The sequence below is a fragment of the Pipistrellus hanaki genome (assembly GCF_964339955.1).
Source record: "Pipistrellus hanaki genome assembly, chromosome: 6".
In the NCBI taxonomy this organism is placed as follows: Eukaryota; Metazoa; Chordata; class Mammalia; order Chiroptera; family Vespertilionidae; genus Pipistrellus; species Pipistrellus hanaki.
This window is the reverse complement of record NC_140508.1, coordinates 60228286-60248065: the sequence shown is the minus strand read 5'-3', so window position 1 is coordinate 60248065 and position 19780 is coordinate 60228286. Positions and strand designations below refer to the sequence as shown.

At 47.6% G+C, this 19780-nt stretch overlaps 1 protein-coding gene across 2 annotated transcripts in view; it reads right to left on the bottom strand.

The window, feature by feature from the left end:
- Positions 1-18834, bottom strand: part of MTCL1 (microtubule crosslinking factor 1) — a 113812-nt gene extending 94978 nt beyond the window's left edge. For both annotated transcript variants that reach the window (XM_084887749.1, XM_084887750.1), the window contains exons 1-3: positions 17313-18834; positions 8107-8331; positions 6663-6821 (exon numbers count right to left, since the gene is read on the bottom strand). In XM_084887749.1, coding sequence (XP_084743875.1) covers positions 6663-6821; positions 8107-8331; positions 17313-18383 — 1455 coding nt within the window. In that variant the 5' untranslated portion in view covers positions 18384-18834. The remainder of the gene's footprint in view (positions 1-6662; positions 6822-8106; positions 8332-17312) is intronic.
- Between the last annotated feature and the right edge of the window lie 946 nt (positions 18835-19780).

The following is a 19780-nucleotide window of genomic DNA, read 5'->3' as shown; positions in this document are numbered from 1 at the left end:
GTAGGCTGAGAAATCTAAGATCAAGGTGCTGGCAGATTCAGTGAAGATCCATTTCCTGGTTCACAGACAGCCAACTTCTCACTGCATCCTTTCATGGTGGAGGGAGCAAGGGAGCTTTCTGAGGTCTCCTTCATAAGGGCATTGCTCCCTTTCCTGAAGGCTCCTCTCTCCTAACCCAGCCACCTTCCGAAGGCCTCATCCCCAAATACCACCTCCCTGAGGATTAGGATTTAACATATGAATGGGGGTGGGTTCACAAACATTCAGTCTGTAGCAGCCATAACGAAGAGAAGCCATGGGGAAAAAAAAGGGCCTCAAGGAAATGGGAGCTGGTGAGTAGCAGGGTGGAAAAAACTGAGCAGAGAAGGAGGAACACAAGTGCCGAGTCATGAACTGGAAGACAACTGGGGTTACTCATGGCACCCCAGAGCTGCCACGGAGAGCTGCCGAGCCCAGAGGGGTCGCATCCTGTTCTGGCAGCACAGTACACTGAGTTATCATGAGCCCTCCCACAATAAGCAGCTGGAAATGCTAGGGAAAGCGTAACAAGCAATAATTTATACACAGCTGAACTCACACAAAAAAAGGAAAATTCCCCAGTGTCAGAAATGCATAAGATATTGAAAACCAGAGCAATTAGCACAAGGGTATGTGTCAAGCATTGTGGGGTAGGAGGGAGTGATGGAAGTTACCAGACACAGAAATAGGCCCTCGTAGCCAGAAGTGTGACAAAAAGCTTTCATGAATGCAACCAGGCAGCCCACTGAAGAGATGCACCCCAACTGATAGCAAACTAAATACCACCAGGGGCTGGGGATGGGGAGAGTTAACTTCTTTTCAGGACACCAGATGGTGGAAAACAAAATATCCTCTGAAGTATTAAAATACCCTAACCTATGCTCCACGCAAGTTTAATTTCCCATTGGCACAACCGATTTGGTACACAGCTTCACAAGTCAAAAACTAAGACTTAAATTTGGACCAATGATAGTATCAAGGCCTTTGGAAAAGACCAATGCAAAAATCTCACTAGAAGGACATGTCAACAAACTTCATGGAATTCTCACTAAGAGAAGCTCATAATAAAATGCACGTTGAGTGAGTGTCAGCGGATATGATGAACAGAAGGATTAGTAACACCAAGAACTGAAAACAACAGAGCAAACTGGAGGAGACTATGACTGTAAGATGGTTAAAGATCTAAAAGAAGGAACAGATGAGGAACAAAGAAATATTTTGAAAAAGAACATGCAAAGTTGTGTGTGTGTGTGTGTGTGTGTGTGTGTGTGTGTTTTAATCCTCACCAGAGGACATGCTTACATAGAGGGAGGGAGAGAGACTGAAAGAGAAAAACATAAATGTGAGAATCATTGATTGGCTGCTCTCCACGTGGGTCCTGACCTTGGATCAAATCCGCAACCAGGCACATACCCTGTCCGAGAATCAACCCACAACTCCTCGGTGCACAGGATGACATCGAACTGAGTCATTCCGGCTGGGCAGAAGTAAATTTTTTGAAATTCCAGAAATGAAAGGTAAACTCATAGAAATGAAAACTTACTGGATAACTAAAAGAGTAATTTGGGGGGGGGGGGGCCCTTAAAAAAATGAGAATTAGTAACTTGGACAAGAAATGAAGAAATTATCCAGAATATAGCACACTCCCACAGTGTTCCCCCAAGAGTGGTCGCTTACCCCCAGGGGTACGGGAAGAGTTTGGTGGGGGTACGCGTTGCACCGGAGTTTGGTGGGGATGTGCACTGCACCGTGCTTAGCTGCGCCTAATTCTACGTTCTCATGAGTACGAGGGGTACTCAGCGTTACGAAAATTATAGAAGGGATACACATATGTCAAAAGTTTGGGAAACACTGGCACAGAGTGAGAAAAAGATTTTTTAAAGAGGTTAGGTAAGATGGAGGATGGACGAAGAATGGCCAACATAAGAAGATCCCACTTGTGACTAATAGGCATTCTGGAAGAAATGCAGAAACGAGGGCGGAAACGATACCATTGTAATTAGCCGGTTATTAATAAGCATGGTCCCTCTGGGCAGCTTCCCGGGGAGGCTGCAAGCTTCGGGCTCCCCAGGGAACCGCCGGTCCACGCCCTGCAGATCACTGGGGAAAGGATCAACAAAAGGGAACCCGGGCGCCTGTGCAGTGACGTTGGGGTGATGTAAGGAAGGGGCTTGCCTGTCAGTCTAACCTGGGAACAAGGATAACTGGCTAGAGGACAGAATCACTGCAAGCGTGTGAAATCCTGAGGGCTTCGGTGATTAAGCTCCTAGCTACAACCCCGAGACAAAGTGCTCTCCCTCTCTTGTTCCTCTTGTTTTGCTCCTGCTTCCTTGCGTTTGTTTACTCCGTGACCGGCACTGGCCTGCCCCTGTGACCCGAGAAGCTGCGCGATGGACTGCCCTGGGAACACAAGCTGAGCTGGCCAGACGCTGGACTGGACTGTGCTTTCACAGGGAGCACAGACTCTGGGCAGTGGCTGTGATCTCAGCCTAGTGAAGTGCAGGGCGGGATGAAGGGAGATGGGACCCTGGAGGGAAACTCCCTTAATGTTACCTCATCAATAAAGTTTCCCATGATGCCTCAGTCCTCCCGCGGAGGCCTCAGGAAATTCTTGTTCCCGCAGCCCCCCGAGAAGCCCCACCAGGTGGGGACACAGAGGGTACCCACTGATAACAGAGAGAACAGAGACAGTAAACGGTTTTAATGGAGGCTACAGTAAGCCATTACAGCCCTGGCTGGTGTGGCTCCGTTGGTTGGAGTGTGTGCCATACACCAAAAGGCAGCAGTTCCATTCCTGGTCAAGGCACATGCCAGATTGCAGGTTTGATTCCCTCTCAAGTCAATTTTTAAAAATTTAGCCATTGTAAAGTGTAGAATTCAGTGGCATTTAGTACACTCACAATGTTGTACAACCATCACTTCTATCTAGTTCCAAACATTTTCATTATTCAAAAGGAAACCCCACACCCACTAAGCAGACCGCCCCCCTTCTCCGCTCTCCTCAGGCCCTGGAAACAACTAAGTTTTTTTCTGACTCCGTGGGTTTACCTAGCCTGGGTACTTCCTATAAATGAAATCATACATGTCTGACTCCTTTTACTTAGCCTATTTCTGAGGTTCATCCATATTACAGCGTGTGTCAGGGAGAAAGAAAATGTCTAAGACTGCAAAAGCAAGGAACTGTCGAACCTTAAACACCTGGCAGGCAACTGAGGTTGGGAAGCAAGAGAAGTAAGAACAACAGCAATCACTTAAGCCCGAGTGACTAAAAGGACAGTCACACCACTAACCAACCCAACGGGGCGCCAACGTCACTTGCAGTGATTCTGTCCTCTAGCCAGTTATCCTTGTTCCCAGGTTAGACTGACAGGCAAGCCCCTTCCTTACATCACCCCAACGTCACTGCACAGGCTGCCCCAGAAGGAGGGGCAGATGGAGCGAGGGAGATAAGTCTGTTTCTGACACACTGAGTTTGAAGTGCTAGGAGAAATCCGTCTTGGACAAGTCCGCCAGGCAGCTGAAAATAGTCTGCAGCTTAGGCGAGAACAGCCCCAGCAGAGGCTACAGAGATGAAGAGGTACAAACAGGCGCTGTCTCACTGCCTGAGGCCAAGAGGGACATACACTTCTGTCGCCTAGAGACACACACGCACTGTCCTTGCCTTTTTTTCAAAAGTTGATGCGTCCATTTACAAAACTTCAGAGGTGAACAGAAGCGAGCAAGGCTCAGGAGAGAGAAATATTATCCTCACTCTAGAGCAAAACTCAGGGCGTATTTTGTTCCGGCTTTCATAAAAAGAGCCCATTCATGGAGACCACTGTTGGCATTTGCCAATAAATACCTCCTCCACCACTTTTGAACCTTATCACGGGCTCCATCATTTTCTGCTTCCAGCATAGAATACCAGCGTCTAACCCTCCCTCAGGCTCCTTTCAGTTTTAGGGTTTATTTAGAACAGCGGTGTTCAGACTTTTTCATCTTGTGGCACACATAAACTAATTAATTAAATTCTGTGGCACACCAAAAATATATATTGTCAATCTGACCAAAAAATAGGTGTAATTTTGATTCATTTACAATGAAAATAATAGTAATAGTAATTATCTATGCTTTTTGCTCCAAAGTGACCTTCGGGGGGGAAAAATCAGTTGCCTATACTTTTATATAAGGATTTCTGGTACCAAAAATAAACCAATCAGATTCAATTTTATTATGTGGCATGACCAATACACATGCTGTGCCCCCAAAATGTATGCACACTGTAACAGCTGATAGCTCAATTTTAAAAATGAAACGTATTTTAATAAACACTACCTTTACAATAATTCAAAGTGTGTGTTTACATTTTTTTTGAGACACCCGATATTAATGGTTCAAGAGAGGATATTCACACTAGATAGCTATTGTGTTGGCTGCTGTCATTTTTTTACTTGGCAATCTGAGAGAAATGAGGTCAGTGCCCTGAATTGAACAGTCGGGCATTGAATGTCTTAAAAATTCTTACGGCACACCTGTTGAAAATCACTGGTTTACAAGTTTGGTGTGAATACACAGCCCCATCAGCCTGACTGTAACTCTGGAGGCAAAATACTTATTGTGTCCCCATTGAGCAACCCCTCTTCAAACAGCTTTCACCCACAAAGGAGGAGGAGCTGACCCCTCTACCTTCTCCCCTCATATCCAGCCTGAGCCTACATCACAGCTCTGAGGATCCTTACCTCACACTTGCCTGGTTCTGAATCTTTCCCCAAAGAGTTTTGATCCTTGACTGAAAGCCAAATACTTGCACAAGCCATCAAATATGTGCAAAAGAATTCTTGCTTGTTTGAAATATATATATACACACACTTAGGTGCATATAATTTATATATGTACACACAAATATACACACATCAAATTTATAAATTAAACTTCTAATTTGTTTTCTATACCCACAAGGTCAGGATCAAATCAGAAGTTTTGAGGGGAAAAACCCATTATGGCATACCTTCTAGTAAACTTAGACAAAGGAAAGAGAGGAAAGAAAACGACTAGAACAACAAGTCAGAGATAAAAGACCCACAATCAGAGGAAATTCCTCCGGTCCTGGGCTAAGTATGTGCGCAAGGTAAGAGGCAGGGGTGACCCAGAATGAGAGAACTTTGTCAGCATCTACCTCTTCCTCTGGGAAGCCCACTGAGTCCCCCGGGCAAGTTGTAGTCACTACAGCTCCACATCCTCAGCCTCCTTCACCCGCTCACCCAGCGAGTCTCCACGATGCCCGTGGGCCAGGCACTGTTCTAGGCACAGAGACCCCACAGTGAACCAAGAAACAAGCCCCCCACACCTACTGAGCTTGAGTTCTAGAGGGGCATTAGTGAAGGGGAGACAAAATAAAACACACAGCATTTTAGATAAGTGGTGACAGTATACATGTAATTTACACAAATCCATGATGTATCAGATGGGAAGGCAGACGGGGATGGCCAGGGTAGAGACAACACTTAATGTGTAAGTGTTGAGAGGAGGCTGGATGAGGAGAGATGTCAGCAGAGACCTGCAGGTGAGGGACTGAGCCACAAGTGGCTGGATCTCTGGAAAGAGACCGAATCTGGGGAGGGCGAGCTCGAGGCTGGCATGGCTGTGAGGAGAGGGGTTGGGGGAGGAATCAGAGGTTGCATCACTGGCTCCTTTGCTGTGATTTTTGTTATCTGTGTGCCACACTGAACTGTAAACACCTTGAGAGCAGGGCCTGTGCTGCCATACTCTCCTCTGCATGCCCCGTGCCTGGTACAGGGCCTGAATTAAGTTGGGTGGATGGATGGGAATGGATGGTGAATCAGGAAGCTTAGCCAAGGGAAAACTAACCTGCTAAGTCAGGCAGGTAATATGCTGGCTTTAACAATCATCTTTTTTAAAAACCATTATCTTAAAGCCTTCCCCAAGTTTTTTATTTCATCAACATGCAGAATATTTTCTAAGAAAATACTCAGCTTATAATAGCAATCAATAACAGAAGAGGATTTACATGACTTTATGCAAATGAGTATATCTTTATATTTATACACTTATATTTATATAAATTCATATATATTCATTTTCTAGACCACTTTGCGAGGACATAGTCACTCCACAAAAATTTTTAAAATTTACATTTAAATCACATTGGCCAAATAACAGATGTAGGTTGCATACTCATATTACCTATTGACCCAGGCAACCATAACGTATTTTCCAGCTTGTTGGAAGACTTTTGAGAAAAAAGTTACCACTTAATGTTGTATTTCAGTAACAGTGCGCAACATTTTGACCCATAAAAACAATTAATAGCCAGCTCATCTGAATGGAAAGTATTAAAAATAGCTTCAGACCAGCGTTCAACCAGGTTTTTCTGTAAAGGACCAGAGAGCAAACACCAGGTTTGTGAAAGCAACATACAGTCTTTGTCACATCGTTTTTCTTGCTTATTAGTTTACTTGGTGTGGTGGTGGCTGTTTTCCCATGCTATAAAAAAAATGTGAAAACCATTCTTACTTCCCAGGCCATGCATACAGGCCATAGTTTGCCAACCACTACTTTCAACCATAATGATAATGGGATACTTGGAGTCCCAACTTCCTCACAATTAAACCCAAAAGAGAAATCCCCGCACATTTCCGGATTACCTCTTTCAGCCTCTCCAGCTCATTTTGGAGGGCCTGTTTGGATATTTCCACTTCAATCATCTGCTGTCGGAGGGCTTCATTTTCATCTTCGGCTTTCGCACGCTTCTCCTCCACAGTTTCAAGTTCATGGTGCAATCGGACAGACACGTCTTTGGCTACCTGCAGAGATAGTCATCCGGGTATGAAGCTTTCTGAGCGTCAAGGCTGCATCCAAACGACTTTTGAGGCAGAATCATTAAGAGATACGGTATTTACACTGAAAAGCGAAGACCTTAGCAATGTTAACAAGCCGATTTTTACAGGTGGGTATTAGTTTAAAATGTGACGTCCACATTATGAGGAAGAATACAACTTTTATCTGAATTAAAGCGCCACTCTGGATAGCCCTTCTTCCTTATAGGATATTACCAAGAATGTTAATTCTGCTCAAGTGCAGAAGCTTTAAATGCTAAATTAGAAATAATAACAACACACAACCAATTTTTCTGTTCCCTAAGGTAATATTAAACCTATTTGGTAAAAAATATATAATAATTCCGTAGTGATGTTTAATGTAGTCAAGTTTTAAGCTATCTCCTATGGTAAAATATTTGAATATTAAAAGCAGCTAAACGTTTTTACTTTCTAAAAGGAAATGAGGAAGAGATTTTGCAAAAGAAATATATATCACCCTTATGTCACACTAAATGACATTTTTAAGTGTTTTATAAATTTTATAGAAGTACAAAGATCTTTTTTTGTTATCATAATGAAAAGGCTAAATGAGACTTCATAAGTACTCCCATAATAAGGAAGATATTATGCATAGTTCATCTCTTGATAAATGATTTGATAATTGGGTGTGAGAGAAGCCAGGATTTAAAGTCTGGGATTTATTCACCTCATTCCCATTTCTGTCACTGGTTCTCAAAGACACTTTAACAATTAGCTATGACCTTATTTCTCGCCAGTTAAACCATCACTACACTATTCAAGTCTCACTTGGGTTATGGTAATTTCAGGTTTTCTACATCCTAGAAACTTAACAATAAAAATGTTAAGTGATTATGGTCAACTTTTAAGAGTGGTCTTTGACTATAACTGAATTGATAAGAGATTTTTTAAAAAAATATTTCAGATCTTTAGAAGGAGTTTCTGTATCAAATTACCAGGTATTTATTATTTTTTGTTATAGATCTATTACTATGGTTTCTTATCTTTCTTTTTTATTATGCTTGAAGATCCCATTTCCTATGACAGATTTAAATCTTGGACCACCAAAGCCATATGAATCTTCGTTCGTAAAGTGAACAAAGATGTTCACGCTGAAGTCTGTTGGGAGAAACATGACCAGGACATTGAGACCACATGTAAGTGGGACCCGAGGGCTGCATTTTCAGATCTGCGACCCCGTCCACCCCAGCTCTTTCCGGGAAGCTCACGCCCCATCAGCCCCCTCCCTCACCTTTAAGTCCTGTTCCAGACTGCGGATGAGCTCGCCATCCACTTGGCCCGTCTCGGCCACTTTCAGGCTCTTCTGCTCGGCTTTCCTGAGGCGGTACTGCAGGATCCGGCAGTTTTTGTTAGCACGGTCCAGTTCTCGCCGGAGCTCCTGCAGCTGGTACACATCTTCCTCCAAATAACTGTCCCTCATCTCTTCCATCTCAGCCCGGAGTTCATCCAACTCATCCTGCACAAGCCAGACGGAGTAGAGTTATAAGCCGAGCACCTCAGAAAAAGGACCATGCGCCCCCTCCCCGCCTTGTGATACGAAACATGCACTACCTGCACACTTACCCCCGAGCCTATGTGACATGGCACAGAGACCTCTGGGCATCCTTACACGAGTGAATATCACCAGATGTCTGTTCAAATAGTATGGACCCAGAAACTAAAACCCAGCTGAATTGTTCATTGTGGCTCCTTAATATTTATTCCATTTCCAATACTCCCTTACATAATCATAATAATAAATGAAATATAATAGCTCTGCAGATAACTAAACTTTAGATTCAGACTGAACATTGATTCCATTTCTAAGGCACAATCCAGGTGTCAAAGGTGAGTCAGACAGACCTTGCCTTCAAAGCACATAAACTTTAGCGGGATTATAACTGTGACCTACCCTGGAATCATAGCATACCTGCCAAGGTCCCTAAAACACAAATCTCAGCACTAACCAGGGGTCTGACCGTCTAAAGATAAAACCTTTACATTCTATCAAATACACATTCGGTTTGCTTCCCCCCATTCACCTATCCTTTATACAACACCTCCATTTCACTTTGCTGTCAATATGGAGACCCTAAGAATACAGGAAACCCCCAGACAGTGTCCCTGCCTCCCCTCCACCCCTCCAATCCCACAGCCAATCCAGTGCTGTCAGCTCAACATCAAAATACCTCAGGGGCTCTCTTCCCAAGGACCACATTCTCCATCCCTCTCAAGGAGCTACTGCACACACAGGTAGATTCATCACATGGGACCCCCTGCCTCTCCTCACTCTCTCTTCTCCACAGTCCATTCTCGGCCCAGACTGCTATTCTTTTTTAAAAAAATATATTTTATTGATTTTTTTACAGAGAGGAAGGGAGAGAGATAGAAAGCCAGAAACATCGATGAGAGTAACATTGATCAGCTGCCTCTTGCACACCCGCACTGGGGACGTGCCCGCAACTCAGGTACATGCCCTTGACCGGAATCGAACCCGGGACCCTGGAGTCCGCAGGCCGACGCTCTATCCATTGAGCCAAACCGGTTTTGGCAAGACTGCTATCCTTTTAATATGGAACTCGGACCGCCTCCCGTACTCAAACCCCCATCACACCCAGAAATCCTCCCAAGGCCTCCCCAGAGCCTCTGGGCTCCCCTTTCTCTTGTCCCAGGAGGTAGAGAACTGCTCCAGGCCTTTCACCTGTTACGGCCTCTCCTTAAATCGCTCCTCCCAGCACTCTGTGAGGCTCTGTTCTCAGTATCTGAAGGACACCTAATGCATTCTCTGACCCCCTTCCCTCCCCAACCCACTGTCTCTCCTCCCTGACTTGCTCTACATTCTTCCACCTCTTATCACTGTCAATTTATCACCTGTCACCCACACTAAAAGGTAAGTTCCATGGCAGACACCTTGAGTATCTTGTTCCTCTTTGCATTCACAGCACCCAGAGGAGTGAGGCAGCCATACAGCAGGTCCTCAATAAATATGTGTGGAATGAATACACAACACGTAGAAAGACCGAATCATAATGATGACCAATATCAGACATAATTGCAGCTTTGCTTTGTTCCAATCCTATAACCTAATTTTTATATATATATATATATATATATATATATATATATATATATATATTTCTCAATCCCCTAGACAGGGCTGCAATATGTGAGATATAAATTCTATTGAAGTATTACTAAAGATTTTAATAAGGAACTATTTAGAAGGAGGGAGATTAAGGAAAGCATGCTAAGAATTTTCTTGATTTGTTTGATAATTGATAGTTTAAATGCCTCCAGAATAAGATACACTTAGTCATTCCCATTTGTTTTGTTCAATTAATATCGAAGCTCAAGAAAAGAAAGAAAAAAAAGAACTTTACAAAACTTCATCCTAAGTTGTCATTTCAGGTTCTGCCATTCATTTTGCTTCTGGATTCTCCCCACTCTTGCTAATCCCTGCATTTGTTCTTAAAACTAGGGATTTACTTCCAATAAAGCACAAGAGTTTCCCAATTTAAAGCTTCAGGTAGATAAGAAATTGAACAGAAAGAAGCCTCCTGGAGAGGGTAAGATTAAATACAAAAGTGTAAAAAAAAAAAAATACATTGGGAATCTTTATGGAAAAACAGATTGGCATAAACAGGGTGAAGACAGGTCTTCAGCCATCCTCAACAGTATGAGTGGTCTACTGGGAAGCATAGAGGTGCCATTGCTGTCCCTCAACCCCAGCGGGTACTGGTAGATTCTCCCCACTCTGTCCACACTACCCTAATCAAGAGAATGGCCTACATTGAACATACATGAACAGAATGGGCTTGCTGAGCTCTTCAGAGCTGGAAAACTCAGCTCTTTCAAGAAGGTTCTTGCCAACCTTCAGCAAAGAGGTTGTGAATGATGCCCACTCCCCACACTGAGGCTTGGAGGATGCAGTGCCCCTGACTCAGCCCATGCTGGAGGAGACCAACCACAGACCAAAAGCTTGAAGTGGGCCTTGTGGATGTCATCCTTTTGATAAAGAGAGTATCTTCAAAATCAAGGTCAAGTTTCACCCAGGTTCCATCCATGAATATGATGAGTCAGACTATGAAAGAGTCTAGTCTTTACCCTTGTGTCTAAGGACACTTAAAGATATTTGTGTCACTGGGTAGAACTAATAAAAAAATAGTTAAAAAATAATCACCATATGTATATACACACACACACACACACACACACACACACACACAGACAGACAAATATACAGTGTCTGTGGCCATTCAGTTCACAGAAGAATTGTTTATGACTGCTTTTCCATCTGGAAAGCTTATCCCTAAAAGCCAAAGTCACTAACGCTTGTCATCACTTGGTACTCAAACCAAAGTTTTTAAAATGTGATATAGTCATGAGAAGATATAAGATACAACTTCCAGGCATAAAAATGTTCTCGAATTTTCAGACTTTGTAATAGGAGAGCTCTCGTCGGCCTAATGTCATATGCTGGATGTGTGCTGGATGTGTTATATAGATGTGTAAACAACCAATGAAAGGCTAAAAAAACTATTTAACATGTTAAGCCCCCAGCCTGTTTTGTCTTCCAGACGGAAAGTATAGTGTCCAGTCACCGGTGACTGACAGGGCACTTAACATGTTAAGGGCCAGAAGAACCCACACCTCCAAACCATGGAATAGGCCAGATATAAACAGCTAATATTCATGGCATAAATAATTAACAACATTAATTGCACTGAGGCTAAATTAGGAAGAGACCATAATTTCATGTATTTGAATCATTACTTTTATAACTCATATTTTACCTAAATTTGTAGAATAGAAGACATTCTTTATTAAGCACTTTGCCTTCATTAGTAAGCCTACAATAAACCTTCCAGGAACATATTAATCAATCCCATTGGATAGACAAGAAAAGCAAACCCACACTGGTTGGCATGTCTGAAATTCCAGCTAATAAATGGAAGTTAGACTGCAAACCCAGACTGTCTGATTCCAAACACACGATCTTTCCAATAAATACTATAAATTATTTGCAAAAACCAGAACAAATGAAATAATAATAGGCTTCATATTGCACTTTTAAAAGCCCACCGTCAGTGTGAAATAACAAAAGCAGGCTAACAGTTAGAGCTTGACAATTGTCAGTGTGCACGTATATCCATTATCACAACTGGTCCTCAGAAAAACCTTGTAATGTGCAACAAAGATATTAAGACACCCCCTTTTTTAAATGAGGAATTTGCTATTCTAAAAGTTTAATGGCTTCCCAACACTAGTCTGTTTCAGAGATGGGATAAAGCCAGTGTTTAAACTCTTTTCTTGGCGCCTTGAAAAAAAGCAATTTTTCAGGTTCAGTGAAAAGGAGTTACCAAAAAAAAAAAAAAAGTAAATTATAAACCCTGTAAGCGGCAGCAGACATTTGGAAAGCAAAAACTGTGATTATTCAAATTAGGGTCATGGTGGATAGTGATTTTCAAACTAACTACATTAATTTTCTGACAGCACGCTCTAATTTGTATTAAAGAACCATAAGATGTCTGTCATTTAAATGTTTAAGAAAATCAAATCAAGCAGAACATACAATGTTTCTGGCAGATGTACGTTAGACATAGTAAGTAAAGTGAAAAATTGCTGTTTTGTTTATACACAGAAACATATTGCTCTTAATCAACAGCTTTGTATTAAATTAGCATCAGGTCTGTCAGATACTTGAATGTTAGATCATTATCTCATTGAAAAGCTCATCTAGTTTTCCAATTAATTTTTCAAATTTTATATAATATATAAAATGAAATCATGAAGTGGTATAAATCTCTTCAACTATCCCCCTGTGCCTACAGATAACAAATTGAGCCTATTTTCTATATAAATTAGAGTAATAACCAGATACCATCGGAGCACTAGAGTAAAGCAAGATTAAAATGAAATGTTTCAATGAAAACCTCTATGAGAATAGCTTTAGCCACAAATATAAAGTAAAACCCAAATCCGTGGTTTCTTAGTATAACCGATACAAATTCTTGATCATACAGATAATTTTACCCAAGTCAACATCTCCTTTAAACAGCCCCAAATCAATAACTACTATTGATTTAATAACCCCTCCTTAAATAGGCCCAATTTGGACAGGAGGAGGAGTCCTCTGGCTACTGTTGCAATAATTCCATCTTCTGGGAGTTGTAGACAGAAACTATTGTCTGTTGTGATACACAAATAAACCCGCCTCATTTCCCTCCGGACAGCTGTAGCTCAGAAGGCGGAGGGGCTGCTACCATTGTTTACCAAGTGATAGTTCACCCAGCAGCTGATGGGCTGTTGGCCCTGGCCTACATTATCTTGCCACCCAAGACTGTTACAGCCGCCCTTTCACAGAGCAAATAAAGAATGGATGTGGAAAGTGGGATGTCAGGAAAGAATAGGAATGCTGTCCACTTTAACCCTGCCCACGGAAAGGGAGGAGGAGCAGGGTCCAGAAGAGGGACGGAGGAGCTGATTGCACTTCAGAACTGCTGGGCCCTGCCTCGTGGTGTGCCCGCCGCTGGGCCATGCTGAGCACTCAGAACCCAGGCAGCCAAATCTAACAAAACCATTTCAGAGCCTGAAACTCAGGAGACAACCTCAAGTGAGGAAACAGAATGGTCAGATCGGATCAGTGCATCGTAAAAACAAACAAACAACAAAAAGACCTTCCCAGTCATCTCCCTTGGGAAGTTGTTCCTCTCAAAGAATTCAATGTTATTTGTCCTTGTAGCTAGCACTGGCTTCTTTTGTTTCAACCAAAAGTAATTCTTATGAAATGACAGAAAGCAGAGCAGAAAGAGGCAGCCCTTCCCCACACCGATCCTTGTTCATCCCACAGGACAGGGCATTTAGGAGCACACTCTTTGGGAGCAAGAGTGAGGGTGTTATGAGTGCACCACCTGTAAGGAAAAAGACATGTTCAAAATAGGCCAATAAACTCAGGGCGATTTAATCACCCTGAAAAGCTTGTGGAAACAGTGAACATAATTAATATGTTCACAAGGAGCAGGAAGGCTGCCTGATTATCTCAGAGCGCTCAAGCAGAAACACAGCGGTGGCAGACAGGTGGGCAGGGGAAACACACCAGCAATACTTCATAAAGGTCCTCCTTATGAAACATGCTTGGGTTTGGTTTGAGAAAGAAGCGAAGGCCTTTGGGTACCTTGAACTCAACTGTTTACCTTAATTTCTGAACACTTCCAAATACATTCAAGCTCACCAGAGGTAAAGGGACAACAAGAATGCTTCTCTGACTGTGTTCATGAAAAATGGATTGAGTGATTTTTTCATTTTTTCTTTGAGTCGCCTTGCTGCCCTTTGATGAAGGTAGTGAAAGAACAGAAAGCAGGGTCAAGGACAGCCCCACCCAGCACAACAGAAGGCATGCACTTCTCTGTTGACATTTGCTATTAAAAAAAAAAAAAAAATACAGCAGTCTGGCTAAAAAACAAGAGCATTCCACTTGAATTTTCTGATCAATAAGACATTCTCCTATGATTTTGTAGGCCTGATTTTTCTGCTTTGTTACCCCATCGTCATTCTAGCTCTGAAAGTGTGAGTCTTGTACAGTGACGATGGCAAAACTGACTTGGAAAAGAATGTAATAATATTGTCACATTTCTCCAGAATATAGTGAAGTACAATTTACAGGCTGCGTCTCTTCTTGTTGGATAACATTTGAACAGAGAAATGTTCTATCCCAGAGGTCAGCAAACTGCGGTTCACGAGCCACATGCGGCTCTTTGGCCCCTTGAGTGTGGCTCTTCCACAAAACACCACAGGCGAACGCACACCTACGGTGAAATTGAAACTTCGTGGCGCCTGCCCGGAAGTTGGTTTTCAACTCTCAAAAGAAATTTCAATCGTACTGTTGATATTTGCCTCTGTTGACTAATGAGTTTGCCAACCACTGCTCTATCCAATCACCACGGTTCTGGGCAGCGGTCCCTGGGAAAGCAGTAGATGCACTTTTACCCACCATCTTAAAGAGTGCTGCTGAGCAACAAGAACAACCAAAAGAGAAGTTCCAACTGTGCATGCTCTCAGTACCACGTGCAAAGGCATGCCTACTGCCTCTGCTCCATGAGGTCATGGATGCTCCCCTTGCAGATTTGCATTACGTGGGCGGGTTCGCTGACCTTTGGAAAAGTCTACCAGAATTGCTGTGTTTCTTCCCCAAAGTTGAACTATTGTCATTTACTCTTGGGAATGACCACACATGTGACTCACACATACATTTGCGAGTGTTCTTCTGTCTGCTCTCCTCCTTCGAACCACCTCTACCCACTTCTCTCTCCTGCTGGGAGAGCAAGGCTGGGAGATGGACTCAGGCATAGTGAACAGTTGGCCGTGACATTTGCTCCACAGGAAATGGAGACTGAGCATTTCCCACAAATGAAGCATTGCCAGTGGGACTTATGTGACCATTTGCACACAGGCGAGGGGAGAGATGATCGTTACGGCCCTTTCACCTAAAAAAGAAAATGGAGCCCCTAGGAAAGCTAAGCCCTGGGAGCACTTGGAGCTAATACAACTCCAAAGCAAGCAGTGAACTCTGAGAAAAGCAGCCTTGCTGGAAAGAGGATGCAGCCTGGTGCAGGGGACAGAGTAGAGACTTTGAAAGTGGCCCCACTTACTAGCGGTGTGACCTTGGGGAAGTCATGTAAGTGGCCTGGGGTTAGGATAAACATACCAACGACCATGCCCTATGTTGTTGTGAAGATTCACTAAAATATCAAATATACCAGACAAGACTCCAGGGTCAGACATACATTCCATTCACCGAGAAGTTAACAATGTGAAAAGATAAAGCAAATAGCCAGTTCCTTAGGAATGAACCCTGAAATGAGGTCAGACTGCTTATCTTAAAAACAGAGATACAATGAGTAATATATTTTCTTTAATGTTTTTTTTTCTTGTTTAGCAGTCATAATTTGCATAAGCATCATTTAACCAGAAACACAGAGGGTCAGGGATGATGTCCAGAGTTGGGGCTCAACCCTGAACAAGATCATCTTTCTCCCCCTTAGGGAGATGGCGTTTGTTGAAGATCTACCAGCGTGCTGCTTTGAGGGAGCCACGCAATATCGGAGCCCTTTCTCTTCCGCACCTCTGGATTTCACCCTGGCGTCTGTTACATAAGAGGAGGTGACAAAAGCAAATGCACTGTTTGAAACGCCTCACTCCAAGCCCTAATCTACTCTTTTCTCAGGTCTCTCCCCTGCCTCATTGTTACTTCTTTGCACAAGATAAAACAACTCCTGGGTTCAGCTGGTCAAGAGCAGCTCCTGATAAAAGGGTTAGCTTTGGAACACTCAGCAGTGAGCCGATTCCAGTTTGCACTGTACACTTCACCGCCATTCCTCCTCAAAGCCCACACCTTTGGTCCTGTGGACCAGAAACTGGGCCTCAGTCGGGCAGGTTCAGCATTTGCTCAGAAAACAGTGCAAATCACATAACCAACTGGTAAAAGAGGGCTGCCCAAGTGGTTTGGGAGGAGATGTATACCATCTTTAAACAGAAGCACGAATTCATTTGTATCACTGGAGCTCTTTTACTAACCTGAGGATTACAATAAATTAAAACCATTGTCTCATTATAACCAATTACTCTTATTTTTTCTTAAGGCACCGCACACCTCAATTATCTTAACCCCCACTCACCACCCTACACTGTCTAAGCCCACTGTTGTGCAGCACCAGCCAGCTCTCCTTCTCCGAGAAAACATGGATTCAGGTTCCGTGCCCAAAGGCTAGCAAGACCAAGAGGCCATTGCTCGCCAGCCTGGCCGGAACACACAGCAGAAGTTGCAATTCCCTCGAAAGTGCTGGCCTGTGGAGGGAATCAAGTGGCCTCTCCTGACACGGAAAACCGGCTCATGGATGTGGGGCCTGGGAAGCAAAGCACTGTTGTCCCTCAAAGCAGGCCCCATGTCAAGGACCTCTCTGCCTGTGTGTCTGAACCCGGAGGGAGACACAGGGCGTCTGATCTTCTGTGATAACAAGAGCCTGGCCCACCGCAGCCTTGGGAGCCAGACACACCGGAGGTGCGGGGACCAGAAGTCCTGGAGGAAGGATAACCCGCTCTCCCAGGTGAGGGTGGGGCTCCATGTGCATGCAGAGTGTGGGTTCCATGTGCATGCACACTGTGATGAAAACCGCTTCTCCCACAGCACACGGACAGGGGAAAGGGCATCCGGAGAGGGAAGGAAGCCAGACTTCCAGAAACAAGAAAAGCTAAGTGGATTGAGCACCTGCCCGGAGGACCCACAGGTCTTGTGGCTCCTTCCACAAGTTTTGGCTTCAGTTCCAAACACCCAGCGCGTTCGGGGCCAGGAAAGTGCGAGGCCAAAGAGGAAAGCGCTCATTAGGACCCAGGAGGCTGGGCTCCTGGCAGGCAGACCTCGGGGGTCCCCTCGGAAGCCCAGCGCGGCCGCCAGCTGCTCACCTTGAGATAGTCGTTCTCTGAGCGCAGCTCCTCCATCTCCCGCAGCAGCTCCTCCTCCTCCGCCGGGGCCGGGGCCGGCGGGGACTGCTCGCCCGGACCGGGCTCCTTGGGGGTCCCGGGCACCCCTCGCTCTGGCGGCGCGCGCCCCCCGGCATCTTCTGCCCCGCTGGGCCCCGGGGACCCCGCGGGGACCCTGCCCGGGCTGCTCCGGCCCCCGAGGAGAGCGCCGGCGGCGGCGGGGGGCGCGGCGAGGAGCGCGGGGGGCTCGGGGCTGAGCAGCGGCGCCCCCCGAGCGGCGGGGTTGGTCGCCGACACCACCCGCAGGGACTCCCGGTCGCTCGATCCCGTGCCGGACTCGGCGTCGCTGCCGGCGGCGGGGAGCAGGCGCTGCTCGTCCGACAGCGGTTCGGAGGGGCAGTCCGAGAGGTCCGAGCTGCTGTCCGTGTGGCTGATGCGCGCGCCGGGGGCGGCGGGGAGGCCGGCCGCGGGGGTCACGGCGAGGATCACCGCGGGGACCGGGGCGTGGGGGGCCTGGGGCCCCGCGGCGCGGGCTGGGAGCGCCCCGGGGCCGCCGCGCTTGGCTTTGCGGTTCTTGGCAGCGGCGCACGGGGGCTCGGCCCCCGGCGGCGGCGGCGGTCTCCCCGCCCGGGGCAGCGGGTCCGCGCGCGCCGCCCTCCTGGGGCCCGGAGTGGCCTTCGCCCCGCCCGCAGCCCTGGCCCCCGGCGGCGGCGGCTTCTCCTTCGCGCCGGGGGTCCCCGCGCTGCGCCGGGAGAGGCGGCCGGGCGCGGCCGGGGTCCCCGACGAGGGCGGCGCCTTGCCCGCCAAGCTGGGCGAGCGCGGGGCGGCGGGGGCCGGGGAGCGGCCGGAGGGGCGGGCGGCCGGGGCCGGGCCGGGCGCCGCGGGCCGGCCGTGCAGGTCCTGGAGGAACGGTCTGGCGGGCGAGGGAGCGCGATGCAGCCGCCGCCGCTCCGCCAGCGGGTGGAGGTGGTGGTGGTGGCGGGGGTGGTGCTGGCCGGGCGGCTGCGGCTTGGCGTCCGGAGCGCCGCCCGCGGGGCCGTTCAGCGTCTCCATGGCCGGGGCCCGGCCCGCGAGCGGCAGCTCGGGCGGCGGATGCTCCAGGTGGCGGCGGCGGCGGCGTGCAGCCTCCCCGCGCGCCGGCTCATCCCGGTCCCCCGCCCCGCCCGGCCTGCGCCCCGCGCCCCCGCACCCCCGGCCCGAGGCTCCCGCGGAGCTCGCCACCGCCTCGCGCTCTCCTTGCTGAGGTCACTGCCGCCGGGGCTCTCCGGGGACAGCGGCGCCGTGGCTTCCCGCCGCTCGCATCCCCGGGGCGCGGCGCTCCGGGCTGGCGGGGGAGCTCCGCGTCCTCGCACACCCCGCTCCTCCCGCGGCGGCGCTGGGGGCGCGCTGCCCGCGCCCGCGTACCGCTCCGGCTCCCGGCGGGCCGGCTCCCCTCCGCGCCCGCCGCTCCGGCAGCGAGACTCTGCACGCGCGCTCCCCGGCCTCCCGGCGCCCGAGCCCGGCCTCCCCGTGCGCATGCCCCGCCCGCGGCCAGCCCGGGGGGGGGGGGGGTAGGGGGCGGGGCCTCGCTCCCCTCGGCTGGCTCCGGGGCAGCGTTCCCCCCAGCCCTCTCCGCCCTGGGACCCTATTTGCTCTTTGAGTTCCTGAGACACAGCACCTGGTTCTGGGAAGGGAGGGCAATAGGAGAGGTGAAGTGGGGGGGAGGGTGCCGGCACCGACCGCTTGGGGGAGACTGGGAGTCCGGGAGGCGTGGGTCCCCCCCCCCCCCCTGCCCCCGTGGAGTGTGCCTTCGGGTACCTCCTTCCCTCGATTGACCAACGTCTGCCAGAGTCCCCTCCACCCAACCCCTGCCTCCCAGGACCCCTTGTTTAGCTCCCCCTGCATCAGTGTCCTCTCCACGTGGTGCCTGCACACCCCATGAAGGATGGCTGGTACCCGATGCAAACCGGGCACAGTGCTTCGTGGTTGGCACCCTCGGTGGCCTCCGGGGCTCCGAGGAGGAGAGTTGCTGTAGACATAAGAGAAGCAGCTCGCCAAGCTTGGGGTTCAGAAAGGGGAATCAAGTGTGTAGTTCCCGCTGCGAACCCAGACATTGTTTTATTTCAGCCTCATCACAAGTGGGCATTAGGGTTACCTGAGACTCCGAGGACACGCGTGCTGTGAAGTGCAAGTCCGTGCCTTAGCCAGACCTTAGCTGCATGGGGATTCACACCCAGGTCCACAGGCTTCTCGGTGCTACCTGTGTGTGTGAGATTAAAGGGAGCGAGTATGGGATCACACTGTGTAAAGTGTGAAGTGCTTGGCAAATACCATCAACACGGTTTTGGTCCCAGGCGTTGGGTGCTGGGCAGTGCTCAGGGCAATAATGATGGCTGCTAGGGTGGCCGCTTACCTGGCCTGGGAGACTGGAGCTTTCCTAGAAGCATGGTTGACCTTGCAGGTGAGTGAGT